At 40.7% G+C, this 20,144-nt stretch overlaps 1 protein-coding gene across 1 annotated transcript in view; it reads left to right on the plus strand.

Annotated features, from left to right (window-relative positions):
• LOC134315172 (adhesion G protein-coupled receptor A3) overlaps positions 1–20,144 on the plus strand; it is a 339,202-nt gene that overhangs the window by 294,390 nt on the left and 24,668 nt on the right. Inside the window, exon 15 of the mRNA XM_062996188.1 lies at positions 10,769–10,896. Within this exon, the coding sequence (XP_062852258.1) occupies positions 10,769–10,896 (128 nt within the window). The remainder of the gene's footprint in view (positions 1–10,768; positions 10,897–20,144) is intronic.

Here is a 20,144-nt window from a genome sequence, read left to right on the forward strand (position 1 = left end):
AGCAGCTGCACAATATGGACAAAAGTATTTGGACATTCCTTCTAATTATTGAATTCATGTGTTTCAGCCACAACAGTTGCTAATAAATCAATCATTTAAAATAAATTATATGCTTTTAATATTGTGGTATAAGGAAGGGCCTTTCCTGTCCCAGCATGACTGTGCCTGTGCACAAATCTAGGTCTATAAAGAAACAAAGAACAGGAACATCAATCAATGCTTCCTTGACCAACATCAGTGTTCAGCCATACAAATCCTCTGGTGGTTAATGGCGAATTCTCACAGTCATGGGGCACTGTCGCCTCACAGCAAGAAGGTCCTGGGTTCAGTTCCCAGGTGGAGCGGTCCAGGTCCTCTCTGTGTGGAGTTTGCATGATCTCCCCATGTCTGTGTGGGTTTCATCAGAGCGCTCCGGTTTCTTCAAACAGTCCGAAGACATTCAAGTAAGGTGAATTGGAGATACAAAATTGTCAGTGACTGTGTTTGACATGGTGGATATATATATATATACACCGATCAAGCACAACATTATGACCACCTCCTTCTTTCTATACTCACTGTCAATTTTATCAGCTCCACTTACCATATAGAAGCACTTTGCAGTGCTACAATTACTGACTGTAGTCCACCTGTTTCTCTGCATGCTTTGTTAGCCCCCTTTCATGCTGTTCTTCAATGGTCAGGACTCTCCTAGGATCACTACAGAGTAGGTATTACTTGGGTGGTGGGTCATTCTCAGCCATGGTGGTGGTGTGTTAGTGTGTGTTGTGCTGGTATGAATGGATCAAACACAGCAGCGCTGCTGGAGTTTTTAAACACCTCACTGTCCCTGCTGGACTGAGAATAGTTCACCAACCACAAATATATCCAGCCAACAGCAATAGATGAGCGATCATCTCTGACCAACTAGGTAGGAGTGTCTAATAGAGTGGACAGTGCGTGGACACGGTATTTAAAAACTCCAGCAGCGCTGCTGTGTCTAATCCACTCATACCAGCACAACACACACTAACACACCACCACCATGTCAGTGTCACTGCAGTGCTGAGAATAATCCACCACCTAAATAATACCTACTCTGTAGTGGTCCTGTGGGGGTCCTGACCATTGAAGAACCGGGTGAAAGCAGGCTAAATGTAGAGAAACAGATGGCCTACAGTCAGTAGTTGTAGAATTACGAAGTGCTTCTATATGGTAAGTGGAGCTGATAAAATCAGCCCTCTCCCGGTCAGCCCTCCCTGCAGGCACTGCCAATTATGCCCGCTAGATGGCGCCCAGCCGACCGGAGGCAACACTGAGTTTCGAACCGAGTAGTTCAGAATCTTGGCGCTGGTGTGCTAGCAGAATGTCCCGCTGCACCACTTGGGCTCTAGGGGTCACTTTTGAAACCATTTGTTTTTGAAATGGGATGTCCAACAAGCTCATGATCAGATGTCAAAATATTTTTGGCCATATAGTGTACAATTTGGCATTTTTTTGTGTTTTTAAATATATAAATGCTTTTGTTTTTCTAAGAATAAATACTGTTGTGCAATATGTCCAGAGGCTATACTGATACATTTGTATATGCATAAGTGGTGTTTGTGAAGGTATATTTCCCTATTAACATCTTTAAAAATGGATTTTTGCTGAATAAATATGGGTCAAGTTCTCCTTCTGTTCAGTGCTTTTTACAGCTCCTGTGTTTCAGTTATGAAACAAAATCATTTTTCCTCCAAATAAATCTCAGCCTTTTCAGTAAAGCACAGGTTCTGTGTTTTGCCTCAGGAGGGATGTATTTTTTGCATAGTGCAGCTGCAGTTCCTCAACTGTGTGCGCTCGCTAGTGTGATTGCTTGCCCACATCTGTGTGAATGTACAAAAATACCCTGAACTCCTACTGCATTAATGTCATGTTTAATATTAAAGCTTCACCGGCCAATATCTGGAGAATGTATTTCTAGTATTGTATCAGCATTGTTCAAACTTATGTTTCAGTTTCTTAAAGTGTGTTACAGGGTTATTGATATAGCCCAGAGCAAATATTCAGATTACTCTAAATAAAATAAGACACATACACTGATCAGCCATAACATTAAAACCACCTCCTTGTTTCTACAATCACTGTCCTTGTTATCAGCTCCACTTACCATATAGAAGCACTTTGTAGTTCTACAATTACTGACTGTAGTCCATCTGTTTCTCTACATGCTTTGTTAGCCCCCTTTCATGCTGTTCTTCAATGGTCAGGACTCTCCTAGGACCACTACAGAGCAGGTATTATTTGGGTGGTGGGTCATTCTTAGCACTGCAGTGACACTGACATGGTGGTGGTGTGTTAGTGTGTGTTGTGCTGGTATGAGTGGATCAGACACAGCAGCGCTGATGGAGTTTTTAAACACCTCACTGTCACTGCTGGACTGAGAATAGTCCACCAACCAAAAATTTCCAGCCAACAGCGCCCCGTGGGCAGCGTCCTGTGACCACTGATGAAGGTCTTGAAGATGACCAACTCAAACAGCAGCAATAGATGAGCGATCGTCTCTGACTTTACATCTACAAGGTGGACCAACTAGGTAGGAGTGTCTAATAGAGTGGACAGTGATTGGACACAGTATTTAAAAACTGATCCACTCATACCAGCGCAACACACACTAATACACCACCACCATGTCAGTGTCACTGCAGTGCTGAGAATGATCCACCACCTAAATAATACCTGCTCTGTGGTGGCCCTGTGGTGGTCCTGACCATTGAAGAACAAGGTGAAAGCAGGCTAAAAAGGTATGTAGAGAAACAGATGGACTACAGTCAGTAATTGTAGAACTACAAAGTGCTTCTATATGGTAAGTGGAGCTGATAAAATGGACAGTGAGTGTAGAAACAAGGAGGTGGTTTTAATGTTATGGCTGATCAGTGTATGACTGATTTTATGCATTTTCTAAGAATAAGTCAAGCCAATGTTTTGGCTTTGTGTCACACAGTCCAAATGCTTTATACTTGTCTTACCGTTATGCAACCTCTCCTGGGAATATATTAACAAGAGGTTTTTCTTTATTAACAGTTTTAAACTGTGATATTTTGATATATGAAGGGACAGTGGTTGCCAAGTGGGTAGAGCTTTGGGCTATCAATCAAAAGGTTGAAAGCTCAAATGCAGCTCTTCCATACAGTTACTGTTGGGCCCTTGAGCAAGGCTCTTAACACTCTTGGCTCCAGGGGTGTCATACAGTGGGTGATCCTGTGCTCTGACCCCAGTCTCCAAACAAGCTAGGATATAGAGTAAAATAATTACAATTTACTGTACACGTGTATATGTAAAATGACAAATAAATGCAGTCTAGTCTACTTCCCTCTTTTGCCCTTTTTGCCGTACAGCTCTTTCATTGTGTGTGCGAGTCAGAGTTGTTGTTATGAAACAATCATTTTCTGAAATGAAATGAAAACTGAAAATGTCTCCCCACTGTACATAATACACCAGTTTGTTGTTTTGCCTCAGCAGAAATATATTTTCAGTACTTTTATATCTAAATGTTCCCGCATTGTGTTAGCATGAATGTGCTGGTGAAATTGTCTGCCTCCAGTTACTGTCTGTCAGTTATTTCACATTTGTTCTCCCAGTGTTTGCATAGGTGTCCTTCAGGTGCTTCAGTTCCCTTCCAGCTCTTACATTTCAGAGGGGTGGATTGGCTGCTGGGGTGAAATGAGAAAGTCGATGTCTGAGTGTGTATTGCTCTGCGAAATATTGACATCTTGTGCAGAGTGTAATTTAGATTTGTGTCTAGTGTGTCTGTGCGGCACCTGAACAGAAAGAAGGGATCAGGAAAAATACATTAATAAATGAATGAACAGATTCTTAAATATCAGTAGCACCATCATTTTCATTTTCTTTTAGGTGAAACAGTGGCACAGCAGGTAGTAGGTATGTAACGATGCACCACAAGAGAGTTGTGCACATGTGCCACGTTTCGAATCAGTTATTCATTTAAGATGAATCGATATTCACTTTAAACAGCAGAGGGCACTGGCGCTATTCACCTCGCCTGGTTGACGGCACTTCACAAAGTTGCCAGGTAGAGGATTTCCCAGCCAGATGTATTTATGTGAGGATACTTTCTTTATTTGTATTATTTATGTATTTATTTATTTAATGTTAGATTTGTTTTAAAATTTCATTTCAGTTTTTTTACACAATAAGCATTATTTGGCATAGTTTGTACCTACCTCAAATAAAAGGGCATTTATTATTTAGATAAATAAAAGATAATCATATCTTTCAATAAAAGGAAACTTTGTCATAATTTGTCTTCAATTTCATTTTGTTTAAAAAAATCAGGAAAAAATCGTATCGTGAACCCAGTATCGTGAATCGTATCGCATCGTGGGTAGAGTGTATCGTTACATCCCTAGCAGGTAGTATAAGTGTGGCAGAGTCTGCCTCCAGTCATTGTCTGTGAGAAGTTTGGCATGTTTCTCCTAGTGTGGGTGGGTTATTCTTTATTGTCAGTCATTAATTTGGTGGCTCAGTGGGTAGCACTGTCACCTGATAGCAAGGAGGACATAGGTTTGATCCCCAGGTGGATCGGTCTTGGTCCTTTCTGTATGGAGTTTGCATGTTCTTCCCGTGTCTATGTGGGTTTCCTTTGGGAGCTCTGGTTTCCTCCCACAGTACAAATACATGCAGTCAGGTTAACTGGAGATACTAAAATTGCCTTTAGGTGTGTGTTTGTATGTTTGTGTGTCTTCGCTGCGATGGACTGGAGCAGTTGTAGCCTAGTTATTAAGGTACTGAAAAAGTAATTGAAAGGTCACTGGTTCAGGCCCCAGTACTACCAGTTTGCCACTGCTGGGCACTTGAGCAAAGCCCTTAACCCCTAATTGCTTAGACTGTATACTGTCACAGTACTGTAAGTCACTTTGGATAATCTGCTACATGCTGAAAATATAAATGGACTGGCACCTTGACCAAGGTGTTTTTGTGTGCCTTGCACCCATTGAGAGCTGGGATAGGCCTGCGACCCTGATTAGGATAAGCGGTTTAGAATATAAGTGAGTCTATTAATCGCTTGATATTTTGGCAAGATCACATGCCTGGCAACGTGGGTTTGATTCTCACCTCTGCTTGGTACTTTGGTACTCTCCCACCGTCTGAAAATATGCAGAAGAAGGATTGGCTGCTTTAGATTAGGTCTAGATGTGAATAAATAATAAAATGTGTGAGTGTGTGTTGCCCTGCTTACCCCCAGTGTTTCTAAGTGGCATCGAACCCACCACGTTCATGGTTAACGAACATTATTGAATGAATCCTTGTGTGTAGTTGTATGCTTACATATCGATAGATTGATTTGTTCCATGCTGTTTAACTGATGCTGGGTTTGATTTGAAGTTGTTGTTTCAGCGTCCTCACTTCACAGTTAGGATGCTTAAACCTATATTGCTTGGGCAACCAGCCAAAAGATTTTTCATCTCCGGGCCAGCCAGTGCCATCTGTTTGTGAATGCGTTTATGGGCACATGTGTAAATCCATTTTCTGGTTGTGTGTATCATAAGACTGATGAAATCCCTGGCATTGTTTGTGCAGATTAATATTTACCCCTATTATTTTTTTTGCCAATGCCCTTGTTCTCCTCTCGTCCTTCATCTCACATCTATCGACTGCTCTCTCTTTTTTTTTTTTTTGGATCAATCCTAAATCCTTAGATTTTTTTCAAATACTTAGTTTGGTCAGCTGCCCTTAGGCTCAGCGTTCACTGCTTTAGCAGTTGGCTGGGACTACGAAGGCTGGGATCGGATCAGAGTGTGTGGATAATTAGCCTTTTAAACCACAACAGCAAGAGCAGCCTTGATTTGTGTGTGTGACCTGTTTGTATTAGCTTGGCTGGCATGGATTAGCAAAGCAGCTAGCTTAATGGTTTTGCAGCACTGCTATTTAATGTGCCGTCACCAGGCTTGTGTTTAGCACCATGTGTTCGTCGTATGTGATGGTCTGATGTGTAAAGGGTTTAGCGGAACAGCTAGACTAAAGCATGAAAGAGTGTAGCTGCTTGGCTCTTGGATATACTCACGAGAGGCTTTGCTCTAACTTGGCTTGGGGAATGTAGTACAAAGCTTTAGAGACTTACCTAGAGCTCAGTTGGAATGTTCTGCTCGGTTAACACAGGTAGATTAATGAAGCCTTTGGCTCATGATGTAATATAGTGGAAATAATTATTGTGATTTCCAGCCTGGTATTAACTTATCATTAGGGATGTAACGATACACTCTACCCACCAAGTGTCGCACGCAAGTTGCACACACAGCGACTTCAGACTCGACTCGGACTCGTTTCAAATGACTCGGACTTGACTTGTGGACAGCAAAAGTCAGCAACATTAGTTAAAACTATTTATGTTGTGTGTATATTATATTGACTCGTGACTTGACTCGGACTCTAGCCTAAAGACTCGTGACTCGACTCGGACTCGTATTTTGTGACTTGTGAACATCTCTGCTACCCACGATGCAATACGATTCATGATACTGGGTTCACGATATGATATTTTCCTGATGTTTTTTAAACAAAATGAAATTGAAGACAAATTATGACAAAGTTTTCTTTTATTACTTCTCTTAAAAAAAGAAAATAAAATACAGTATTTGTGCTTATCTTTTATTAATCTAAATAATTAATGCTCTTTTATTTCTGAGGTAGGTACAATCTATGCCAAATAATGCTTATTGTGTAAAAAAAAACTGAAATGAAATTTTAAAACAAATCCAACATTATATAAATAAATGAATAATACAAATAAAGAAAGTATCCTCACATAAATACATTTGGCTGGAAAATCCCCTACCTGGCAACTTTGTGAAGTGCCAAGCGAAGTGCCAACCAGGCGAGGTAAATAGCGCCAGTGCCCTCTGCTGTTTAAAGTGAATATCGATTCATCTTAAATGAATAACCGATTCGAATCGTGGTACATGTGCACCGATTTTTAACTGTCTTGTGGTGCATCATTACATCCCTAGTCATCACTAAATAAAAGTCGGAGGAAAGAAATACTAAGAGTGGGTGATAGAATAAAATAATTTATTAAAGTAAACCTTATAGGTAGGGCCCCGCGTCCACATAATCGGTCGGGAGTTTTCCAAACTCAGTTACCCGAGTCATGTTTTTAGCTGCTTTAGACTTCGACATCTTGGACATTTTGACTTAATTATTGCTGACTGAACTGCCGTAGGATTGCTAGGTCCTGGGTCCGTATCTCAGGTGCAGCGGTCTGGGTCCTTTCTGTGTGGAGTTTGCATGTTCTTCTGGTGCCTGCATGGGTTTTCTCCAGGTGCTACAGTTTCTTCCCACAGATAAAAGACATGCAGTCATGTGAATTGGAGATACTAAATTGCCTTAGGTGTGTATGTGTGTGTGTGTGTGTGTGTTTGCACTGTGATGGACTGGTGACCTGTCCAGGGTGTTTCCTGCATTTCACACAGTAAATTATACCCACCGCAACCCTGAATAGGGTAAAGCGATGGTTAAACAGACAGTGAATTAATTCATATTTACTCTTGTAACTTTACTCACTGCTTATCCTAGTCATTGTTGCAGAGGGCCACTCTTTAGTCACAAGCACTGGACGCAAGGCTGGAATACACCCTCAACAAGTCCCCAATGTATTAATTGCCATCACTCACGCTGGGAAAAGTAAAATGTTTCTGTAAGTGATAACATTATAAAATGAATAAAATGCATTTTTTTTGTCCACATTGTCAATAAAAATCAAGATCCAGTAAATTAAAGCTTATTGGCAAAGTGATTTGGGTCCTTTCTGTGTGCAGTCTGCATGTTCTCCTCGTGTCTGCGTGGGTTTCCTCCGGGAGCTCAGGTTTCCTCCCACAGTCCAAAAACATGCAAGTGAGGTGAACTGGAGACACTAAATTGTCCATGACTGTGTTTGACATTAAAAACATGAAATGATGAATCTTGTGTAACCAGTAACTACCTGCCCTGTCAGTAATGTAACCAAAGTGTGTAAAACATGACGTTAAAATCCTAATAAATCAGAATCAAAATGTATTGGCCAAGTATGTGGATACACACAAGGTATTTGGTTTCGGCTGATGCTATCTCTCTAGTACAAATCCAGTATACAAGCAATGTACAAGTTGCAGACAATGCACAAGAACATTAAATATTAAACACAAAAATATAAAACTATAAGACTATATACAGGCGATATAGGCAATATATAGAAAATGAATAAATATTAGCAAAGTGCTGTATTCCATACTGGTCTGTATGTTCTGTGATTTAGAAATTGTATCTCGCATGGTAAAAGAGGGTAATTGTAACTGTAATAGATATATTAGCATTTTAAAAAAGCAAGTGATTCATTGTTACTGAAGGATGTGATTTGTGAAGCATTGGCTTCATAAGCTTTGCTTGGCGTATTAAGCACATTTAAAGAGTTCTAATAGTGTTGACACATGGGTACTAAATAACTTTCTTTCTTTAATCATGTGCAAAATGTGATGTGTTTACTGAAGCTTCCTTTATCAATTAGACATGATTGAGTGTGACAAACAAGCAATGGCAGAGGAAATACTGTATAAAAGAGGGCACATATTTAATTTTCTGACTTAAAATTACTAACATAAGCAGCCTTCAGAATACACAGCGAGTGTCTGTTATAAAACCACCCAGCAAATCATTCTTCCCCAAAAATAACTTATAGCTTAAAAGCAAAAATAGCTTTTATTTACAGATGAGCCATCTTTGTACTCGTTTTCTTGTTTTGGTGAATTGCCATGTCAACTTTTAGGGCTACATCAACCTCTCTTTTCTCTGCACCGTCACACCGGCTGGTGGTGAACAGCTGGCTTAGTGTATGACATTTGTATAGCCATGAACTGTAGAGCCAGACTATAAAAAGTCTGGCTGAGCTTGTAAGAGCTCTTGTGATTAATGTAGACATGCTGGCAGAAAGACACACTCTACTTGTTGATAAAACGTTGAATACGATTTAGCTGGCTTTGTTTGATAACCACAAATCTTATAATACTGCTGCTCCACAGAGCTGATCAGAACAGCTCACAGTGATCCTCTTGTTTGGATGGATGTCCTGTTTAATTTGACAGATATGAGTATCCGCCGTCATGCTTATAAGTAATGCAGAGAGGAAAGAGTTTAAAATGTTTCATTGACCTTTTTTGCTTGGCACTACAGAGGCCTTGCTATTTTTAAGTCTCCCTTGCTATCAGAACCTGCTCTAAACGGAAGGCAATTTGTCCAGTGTCACCTAGATGTATGAGGGTTCTTCAGAAAGTTTCTGCACTTTTTTTAACTCTATTTATTAAGAATTTCAAAAACAAATGACATAACTTTTCTAGTCACCTTCCAATGCATTTGTACCAACTTTTTAATGTCATCAGCAAAAAATGTTTTGGGTTGAGCATGTAGCCACTGATGCAGCTCTGCTTTTACATCATCATCACATGAAAATCTTCTTCCCCTTAAAGCTTCTTTGAGCGTCCAAAAAAAGTGGAAATCAGATGGTGCTAAATCTGGACTATACTGATCAGCCATAACATTAAACCATATAGAAGCACTTTGTAGTTCTACAATTACTGACTGTAGTCCATCTATTTCTCTACATGCTTTTTTAACCTGCTTTCACCCTGTTATTCAATGGTCAGGACCCCCATAGGACCACCACAGAGCAGGTATTATTTATTTGGTGGATCATTCTCAGCGCTACAGTGACACTGACATGGTGGTGGTGTGTTAGTGTGTGTTATGCTGGTATGAGTGGATCAGACACAGCAGCGCTGCTGGAGTTTTTAAATACTCACTGTCCACTCTGTTAGACACTCCAACCTAGTTTTACCACCTTGTAGATGTAAAGTCAGAGACGATCGCTCATCTATTGCTGCTGTTTGAGTTGGTCACCTTCTAGACCTTCATCAGTGGTCTCTGTGCAGGCGCCATCAATCAGCCAGCAGAGGTTGTAATTGCATTAGTTATGAGAGTCCCCATCCGGCTTTTTATATCCCACCCCTATCTGAACAACAGTCCAATCGTTGTTCATGTGGCCGCTCAGCCTAGCCGGCAGGCAGAGCTGAAATTTTATATGATGTATTCCAGATCCCAGCTCTGGTGTTCAGCGTGTGTTTTTACCGCTGCGCCATCTGAGCGGCTGTGTCTAAATACTTTCAGCCAAATAATGTACATCTTCCTACTAGTGTATGTAATCTCTCAATGAGTGATGAGGGCAATCTAGAGCTGTATAACCTAATCAGCAAGCTTTAGGTTCCATTTTCATTGCTGACTACTTGTTGCAGCCACACTGTTTGATCTGTTTTCATTGTGATGGTAACACAGATTAAAGGTTTAAGAATAAAAAAGATTAAAGCAATTTTTCTGGGCATGAATTTTAATTATTTGTGTATAACAACACAAGGTCAGAGTGTAAATAGCAGGCAAATAAATAATAGAATAAAAGCTCTTTATTACCTTTCTATTGTCGTGTCTCCTGTCAGGTAATATGACTATAAGCAGTCAGACATGTGTCTAAAGAGCTTCCTCTTTAGGGTGCAGCTGGTGTTTTTTATTGCTCTCGTCGGATAAACAGAATTGAACGGGCGCCATCGCTTATACGTTCTGTTCTTATTGGCGCTGATTTGCTTTGCTGTCATGGTTACTCAGCTTCTCTTATGCTGCAGCCTGATTCCCAACTGTCCTTGATGATGTCACTGCCAAAACAGTTCAATACCTCTACTGAGTGTCTTCCTGTCACTTTCTGTTTCCTTCTTAGGATCTGAAGAAGGCGCTGTCGTTCCCCCCATACCCGGGGGAGTTCCTGCACCCAGTCGTGTATGCCTGTACCGCTGTCATGCTGCTCTGCCTTTTCGCTTCCATCATCACATACATAGTGCATCACAGGTAGGCCAGGTTACATCCACACTTATTAGAGAGATTTTATATGAGTGACACTCTGCTTAATGCCACCAGGTGTATCCACACCGTTAACCTTTTCAAAATCCCAGGAACTCTACATGAACACGGATACACAAGAATATTCCCACGTAGAGAGACAGTTTTAGGACAGATTCATGTCTCGACCTGCACACTGCTTGGACAGTTACACTATATGGCAAACAGGATGTGAATACTTCTCTAAATTATCTATTTTGAACACACCTATCTTAAGGTGTATGAAATCATTGTATTAATTACATGTTTTTACATTTACATTTACATTTTCAGCATTTAGCAGACGCTTTTATCCAAAGCGACTTACACAATGAGCGGAACATGATGAGCAATTGAGGGTTAAGGGCCTTGCTCAGGGACCCAACAGTGGCAACTTGGTGGTGGCAACTTGGTGGTGGCTGGGCTTGAACCGGCAACCTTCTATTTACTAGTCCAGTACCTTAACCACTGAGCTATCACTGGCCCTTTTTAAACTTATCTGGCAACAATTTTGTAAAGGCCCTTTCCTGTTCAAGCATTGCATTGCATCTGTTTCTCTGCATGCTTTGTTAGCCCCCTTTCATGCTGTTCTTTAATGGTCAGGACCCCCACAGGACCACTACAGAGCAGGTATTATTTGGGTGGTGGATCATTCTCAGCACTGCAGTGACACTGACATGATGGTGGTGTGCTAGTGTGTGTTGTGCTGGTATGAGTGGATCAGACACAGCAATGCTGATGGAGTTTTTAAACACCTCACTGTCACTGCTGGACTGAGAATTGTCCACCAACCAAAAATATCCAGCCAACAGTGCCCCATGGGCAGCATCCTGTGACCACTGATGAAGGTCTAGAAGGTGACCAACTCAAACAACAGCAATAGATGAGCGATCGTCTCTGACATTACATCTCTAAGGTGGACCAACTAGGTAGGATGGACTACAGTCAGTAATTGTAGAACTACAAAGTTATTCTATGTGGTAAGTGGAGCTGATAAAATGGACAGTGAGTCTAAAAATAAGGAGGTGGTTTTAATGTTATGGCTGATCAGTCTATCTATCTACAGGGGTCGGACAAAATAACTGAAACACCTGTCATTTTAGTGTGGGAGGTTTCATGGCTAAATTGGACCAGTCTGGTGGCCAATCTTCATTAATTGCACATTGCACCAGTAAGAGCAGAGTGTGAAGGTTCAATTAGCAGGGTAAGAGCACAGTTTTGCTCAAAATATTGCAATGCACACTACATTATGGGTGACATACCAGAGTTCAAAAGAGGACAAATTCATTTTTCAGGATTAACTGTGGACGCAAGAGGAAGCTGTCTGAAAGGGATGTTCGGGTGCTAACCCGGATTGTATCCAAAAAAACATAAAACCATGGCTGCCCAAATCACGGCAGAATTAAATGTGCACCTCAACTCTCCTGTTTCCACCAGAACTGTCCGTCGGGAGCTCCACAGGGTCAATATACACGGCCGGGCTGCTATAGCCAAACCTTTGGTCACTCGTGCCAATGCCAAACGTCGGTTTCAATGGTGCAAGGAGCGCAAATCTTGGGCTGTGGACAATGTGAAACATGTATTGTTCTCTGATGAGTCCACCTTTACTGTTTTCCCCACATCCGGGAGAGTTACGGTGTGGAGAAGCCCCAAAGAAGCGTACCACCCAGACTGTTGCATGCCCAGAGTGAAGCATGGGGGTGGATCAGTGATGGTTTGGGCTGCCATATCATGGCATTCCCTTGGCCCAATACTTGTGCTAGATGGGCGCGTCACTGCCAAGGACTACCGAACCATTCTGGAGGACCATGTGCATCCAATGGCGGTGCCGTGTATCAGGATGACAATGCACCAATACACACAGCAACTGGTGAAAGATTGGTTTGATGAACATGAAAGTGAAGTTGAACATCTCCCATGGCCTGCACAGTCACCAGATCTAAATATTATTGAGCCACTTTGGGGTGTTTTGGAGAAGCGAGTCAGGAAACGTTTTCCTCCACCAGCGTCACGTAGTGACCTGGCCACTATCCTGCAAGAAGAATGGCTTAAAATCCCTCTGACCACTGTGCAGGACTTGTATATGTCATTTCCAAGACGAATTGACGCTGTATTGGCCGCAAAAGGAGGCCCTACACCATACTAATAAATTATTGTGGTCTAAAACCAGGTGTTTCAGTTATTTTGTCCAACCCCTGTATCTATCTATCTATCTATCTATCTATCTATCTATCTATCTATCTATCTATCTATCTATCTATCTATCTATCTATCTATCTATATATATATACAGTGTATCACAAAAGTGAGTACACCCCTCACATTTCTGCAGATATTTAAGTATATCTTTTCATGGGACAACACTGACAAAATGACACTTTGACACAATGAAAAGTAGTCTGTGTGCAGCTTATATAACAGTGTAAATTTATTCTTCCCTCAAAATAACTCAATATACAGCCATTAATGTCTAAACCACCGGCAACAAAAGTGAGTACACCCCTAAGAGACTACACCCCTAAATGTCCAAATTGAGCACTGCTTGTCATTTTCCCTCCAAAATGTCATGTGATTTGTTAGTGTTACTAGGTCTCAGGTGTGCATAGGGAGCAGGTGTGTTCAATTTAGTAGTACAGCTCTCACACTCTCTCATACTGGTCACTGAAAGTTCCAACATGGCACCTCATGGCAAAGAACTCTCTGAGGATCTTAAAAGACGAATTGTTGCGCTACATGAAGATGGCCAAGGCTACAAGAAGATTGCCAACACCCTGAAACTGAGCTGCAGCACAGTGGCCAAGATCATCCAGCATTTTAAAAGAGCAGGGTCCACTCAGAACAGACCTCGCGTTGGTCGTCCAAAGAAGCTGAGTGCACATGCTCAGCGTCACATCCAAGTGCTGTCTTTGAAAGATAGGCGCAGGAGTGCTGTCAGCATTGCTGCAGAGATTGAAAAGGTGGGGGGTCAGCCTGTCAGTGCTCAGACCATACGCTGCACACTACATCAAATTGGTCTGCATGGCTGTCACCCCAGAAGGAAGCCTCTTCTGAAGTCTCTACACAAGAAAGCCCGCAAACAGTTTGCTGAAGACATGTCAACAAAGGACATGGATTACTGGAACCATGTCCTATGGTCTGATGAGACCAAGATTAATTTGTTTGGTTCAGATTGTCTCAAGCATGTGTGGTGGCAATCAGGTGAGGAGTACAAAGATAAGTGTGTCATGCCTACAGTCAAGCATGGTGGTGGGAATGCCATGGTCTGGGGCTGCATGAGTGCAGCAGGTGTTGGGGAGTTACATTTCATTGAGGGACACATGAACTCCAATATGTACTGTGAAATACTGAAGCAGAGCATGATCCCCTCCCTCCGGAAACTGGGTCGCAGGGCAGTGTTCCAGCATGATAATGACCCCAAACACACCTCTAAGACGACCACTGCTTTATTGAAGAGGCTGAGGGTAAAGGTGATGGACTGGCCAAGCATGTCTCCAGACCTAAACCCAATAGAACATCTTTGGGGCATCCTCAAGCGGAAGGTGGAGGAGCGCAAAGTCTCGAATATCCGTCAGCTCCGTGATGTCGTCATGGAGGAGTGGAAAAGCATTCCAGTGGCAACCTGTGAAGCTCTGGTAAACTCCATGCCCAGGAGAGTTAAGGCAGTTCTGGAAAATAATGGTGGCCACACAAAATATTGACACTTCAGGAACTTTCACTAAGGGGTGTACTCACTTTTGTTGCCGGTGGTTTAGACATTAATGGCTGTATATTGAGTTATTTTGAGGGAAGAATAAATTTACACTGTTATATAAGCTGCACACAGACTACTTTTCATTGTGTCAAAGTGTCATTTTGTCAGTGTTGTCCCATGAAAAGATATACTTAAATATCTGCAGAAATGTGAGGGGTGTACTCACTTTTGTGATACACTGTATATATATACTATTCATGTGCAGAAAGCTCGTTCATTAAAGGCATGTGCAGTAATTTATTTGGTAGGAATTAGAATACTGATAACAAACCCATATTTTTGTTAAACATCATTGGTCACTAATTCCTATAGACACACTCCAATCATTCAATCATTTATATGCTGTTATAGCTGGAAAGGCTGGAGGCCAAAGGGCTAATCATCAGGAGTCCACATACTTTTGACTATATAGTGTATGTATTGCTTAAACTGGTGTTAAAAATAACAGCAAGTTCAACACCAGTTCAATAAAAACCAGATGTTTTCAAGAAACATTTATTTGAATAGAAAAGTTTACAGACATAAATACACTATATGGCCAAAAGTACCTGGACAACTTGTTGGAGCTTTTTGGACACACCATTCCAAAACTATAGACATTATTATGGTAGCACCACAGCCACAGCATCGACAGCCTTTACTCTTTGGGAAGGCGTTTCACAAGATTTTGGAGTTTATGCTGTGGAAATTTATGCCTATTTAGCCAAAAAGAAAAAGCCTTTGCTTGCAGTCAATGTTTCAAATCATCACAGTTTTTTTTTTAACAAAATTACTTTCGCAGCTCAGGGCTACTAATTCCTACAGACACATTACAATCATGTATGTGCTGTTATAGCTGGAAAGGTTGGAGGCCAAATGGCTAATGATAAGGAGTCCACATAATTTTAGCCATTAAGTGTATGTATTGCTTGAACCGGTGTTGAACCAGTCTCCCTTGCACTGCTTTGTTTGTCCTTCACAAGGTTATCCTACCCATGGCCAGTATACAATGCAGTAAACCTTTGGTGATGTTTTTTAAGAATTTACCAGGGTACTTTGTTTGCACAACAGTCTAACAAACTAGGTCACTGCTGTGGAGAATTTGAACTCTTGATTTTGAATCTTAGTGGTGCTATCAACCTAACCGGACATCCACCAGGCATAACTGACCATGCCTGAGGGAAGGAGGCACAGGGTTTTGTTGCTGCTGCAGATATACGACTGCTGTCTGACTGAAGTGACTGAACAGGTAGTAAATAATTCACTACTGGCAGGTAAAATTAAGTGCCCAGCGACTGCCCCCATGTCAGAGAAGGGTGTGTGATAACCTAAGGCTGTTCTCAGTCAATACAGGAGTTGGTGCAAATGGTAAGAGAATGGCTGTAAAAGAATAGGAAATGGCTAGATTAGGGTAAAATAACCAAAACAGTGTAGAACAATTTAGATTCTCAATAGTTTCATTTTCCATAAATAAAATAATTCATATTTAATGTCATTCAATATATTGTCAATAAGTAACATACAATACAAGTGCTGTTTAATACTTAACTCATCTTGAGTCCTCACTTGGTTTAAAGCTTTTTTTTAATTAAATTTTAGGATTTCTTACAAAGTTCTTTTTAAAAAATCTGATTATTTGTAAAGTCTCCCAAAGGTATTTTGTGGATGAGGTCAAATCCCCCAGAATATCTTTAATACAGGTCATCCGTGAACATATAGGGTCATACAAATGTATTTTAAAGATGAGGTCACAGCCTCCATAATAACTTAAATACAGGTCACCAATGGGAATATAGGGTCTCACGAAGGTGTTTCTGTTTATGGGGTTAAATCCCCCATAATAACACAAATACAGGAATACATGTTAAAATTCTGTTTTCCACCAACAAAGAGACATTTTTTTTAACAGCATGATTAGCTGAAAATCCCTGGGTCTCAGTGACTTGCTGATTTATAGTGTATTCATTTATTCATTCATTCATTAAATTTTAATCAAGGACTTCCTATTATTTTATTCCTTTCTTTTCATTCTATTATTTCAATTGTTGTATCTGTGCCATTTCAGTTCGTTATAGCAATTTGATCTGATGCTGCATGAAAGGTGCTATATAAATAAATCTTATTAGTAGTAGTAGTAGTGGTGGTAGTATTATTATTATTAGTAGTAGTAGTGGTGGTAGTATTATTATTATTAGTATTGGTAAAAACGCACACATTTTGGCAATAAGATTAAAACATTATCAAACAAATGAATGATGAACAGAACCTATACACTTATTTACATAAAACTTTTAAATTATGGTTCAAATGTTTTAATTACACAATAAAACAAAGTAAAATCCATTTATCTTTTATAGGTTTTAAGAGTGGTAGTAGTAGTATGAAGTTACTTATTATAACTATATTTTCAGCCGCTTAGGTGGCGCAGCGGTAAAACATGCTAGCACCTGCTAGCATTCGATACATCATATTGAATCTCAGCTCTGCCATCCGGCAGGCCTGGGCGGCTGCATGAACTACGATAGACTGTTGTTCACAGGGTAAGATAAAACCGGATATTGACTCCTCATAACTGAGCGAATTAAGACCTCTGCTGGCTGGTTGATGGTGTCTGCACAGAGTGGAGGAATAATGCTGATCAGGGCGTGGCTTTCCGTGCACAAAGCTGATCGGCATATGACCTCGCCTCATTCAGGAGAAAAGATGCAGTCAGCTACTGCACATGTGTCGGAGGGGGTATGTGACAGTCTCGCTCTCCTCAATCGGGGTGGGGGTCAGGTCCTGTGGAGATGAAGCAATAAGTGCAATTGGGTATAAATTGGACGTGCTAAAAAGGCATTAAAAAAATGTATTTTTATTCAACTAGTTTAACATAGTCTTGTATTATTACATATATTCTAATAAATAAGAAACAGTTATTATAACGAGTAGAACAGTTTACAGACATAAATACACTGCATTAACACCTTGTTGGACAATGAGCTTGTTAGACACTCCATTCCGAAATCATAGGCATTATTATGGTAGCACCACCACCCTCTTTTTAAAAGCAATGACTGCCTTTACTCACACAAGATTTTGGAGTGTATGCTTGTAAGAATTTATGCCAGTCAAGTCAGTTGCTTGCAGTCAGTGTTCCAGTGTAGTTTCTCAACACCAATCCATTTCTTTATTGACTTTGTGCACAGGGGAACAGTCATACTGGAGTAAAGAGAAATAGCCTTTTTCAAACAGTTGACACATAAGTAGAGACAAATACTTTATTGTACATGACTGATGTTATACATCTAATAGGAACGGGTTGTGTTTGAAATATCTGAACCTAATAATAAAGGCTGGTGTTTTAATACTTGTGTCCATATAGTGGGAACATTTAAATCTAATTTTAAATAGTAAAACAAAACAGTCTATAAAAGACGAATGGTTGTTTTTTATTATTAGTTGTTTTATGAGTTTTATGTAAACAAGTGCAACATAAATGTTTATCAATTATTTCTTTCACAATATTAGGTTTTAACCTTATTGCGAAACTACACTGATCAGTCATAACATTAAAACCGCCTCCTTGTTTCTACACTCACTGTCCATTTTATCAGCTCCACTTACCATATAGAAGCACTTTGTAGTTCTACAATTACTGACTGTAGTCCATCTGTTTCTTGGCATGCTTTGTTAGCCCACTTTCATGCTGTTCTTCAATGGTCCCCCACAGGACCACTACAGAGTAGGTATTATTTGGGTGGTGGATCATTCTCAGCACTGCAGTGACACTGACATGGTGGTGGTATGTTAGTGTGTGTTGGGCTGGTATGATTGGATCAGACACAGCAATGCTGATGGACTGAAAATAGTCCACCAACCAAAAACATCCAGCCAACAGCGCCCTGTGGGCAGCGTCCTGTGACCACTGATTAAGATCTCAAAGATGACCAACTCAAACAGCAGCAATAGATGAGCGATCGTCTCTAACTTTACATCTACAAGTTGGACCAACTAGGTAGGAGTATCTAATAGAGTGGACAGTGAGTGGACACGGTGTTTAAAAACTCCAGCAGCGCTGCTGTGTCTGATCCACTCGTACCAGCACAACACACACTAACACACCACCACCATGTCATTGTAACTGCAGTGCTGAGAATCATCCACCACCTAAATAATACCTGCTCTGTGGTGGTCCTGTGGGGGTCCTGACCATTAAAGAACAGGGTGAAAACAGATGTAGAGAAACAGATGGACTACAGTCAGTAATTGTAGAACTACAAAGTGCTCCTATATGGTAAATGGAGCTGATAAAATGGACAGTGAGTGTAGAAACAAGGAGGTGGTTTTAATGTTATGGCTGATCAGTGTATAAATGTGTGTCTTTTTTTACTTTTGGAAGCTTACTGTGTAGTTCTATCAAAGCAAGTCACTTATTAGCATGGTACCGAAATTAGTCCCTGCCAGACATTCATCTCAAAGCTATTGAAGCTGGTATTTCAAATTGTGTTTGTGCCACATGATGGTCCTATAATGGTTTATGATATGATGGCTTGATGGCTTTGTGTCTTGATTTGTTCAGTAGGGTCACCAGAGTTTTTCTCATTATGGAAAAATACATTAAAGCCTAAGTGGGCTGTTTGTCGACTTATCATTCTCCCACCACCACGTTTTTTTTTTTCTTCATTTGTTTTCTCATAGCGGTTGCTGAGCTGTGAGTCAGACCTATTTAACAGCCTACCTTAGTCATTTGAATGCGAGCTGTGATCCTCATTAACGCCTGCATGCTTTTTAATAGTAGTGATCCACACACTATTGTGAGCTACTCTAACTTTCTGTAACTCAGATCAGGTGGTATTATTTTACTCACTGAGGCCTTTTAATAGTTAAATTAATTTTTTTAATGCCTGTAGTGTTTAGCTGATGAAAACGTGTTCTTAATCATGCAGTTCAGACTGATGTCCTCTCTTTAACTTATTTCCTCTGGCACATACAGATCACACCAACCCACCCACCCACTTTCACACAGCAGGGATGCCGGGCTAATGCAGTCGACCCGCTTAAGCTGTTGATGTCTCAGCTGCTCTGTCCTGCCCCAATGCTGCAGATAATTTATCACCAGAGAGAAAGAGAACAACAGGGAGATGTATGATCCTTAATAAAAAAAAACCTTCACTGAAGATACACTGCATAGACGATGAATTTAGAGTCTCGGGGCAGGATTAACATTAAATTGGTTGTTATTAACTTAAAAGTTAGTAGAAAGAAAGTAAAAATATTAGGGAAGGAACTAAGTTAAAATGTATAAGACAGTCTATGCATCATGTTGCCAGTCATCCCACAAGTTCGAAGACATGCAGTCAGTCCAATTTAAGTTACTAAAAATTGCCCCAGGTGTATGTGTGTCTGCCCTGTGATGGCCTGCCGACCTGACCTGGGTGTTTCTTACCTTTTGCCCAATAAATGAGACCCACAGTGAGCTTGACCAGAATAAAGCAGTGGTAAAGTC

The sequence above is a fragment of the Trichomycterus rosablanca genome, chromosome 5 (genome assembly GCF_030014385.1).
Source record: "Trichomycterus rosablanca isolate fTriRos1 chromosome 5, fTriRos1.hap1, whole genome shotgun sequence".
In the NCBI taxonomy this organism is placed as follows: domain Eukaryota; kingdom Metazoa; phylum Chordata; class Actinopteri; order Siluriformes; family Trichomycteridae; genus Trichomycterus; species Trichomycterus rosablanca.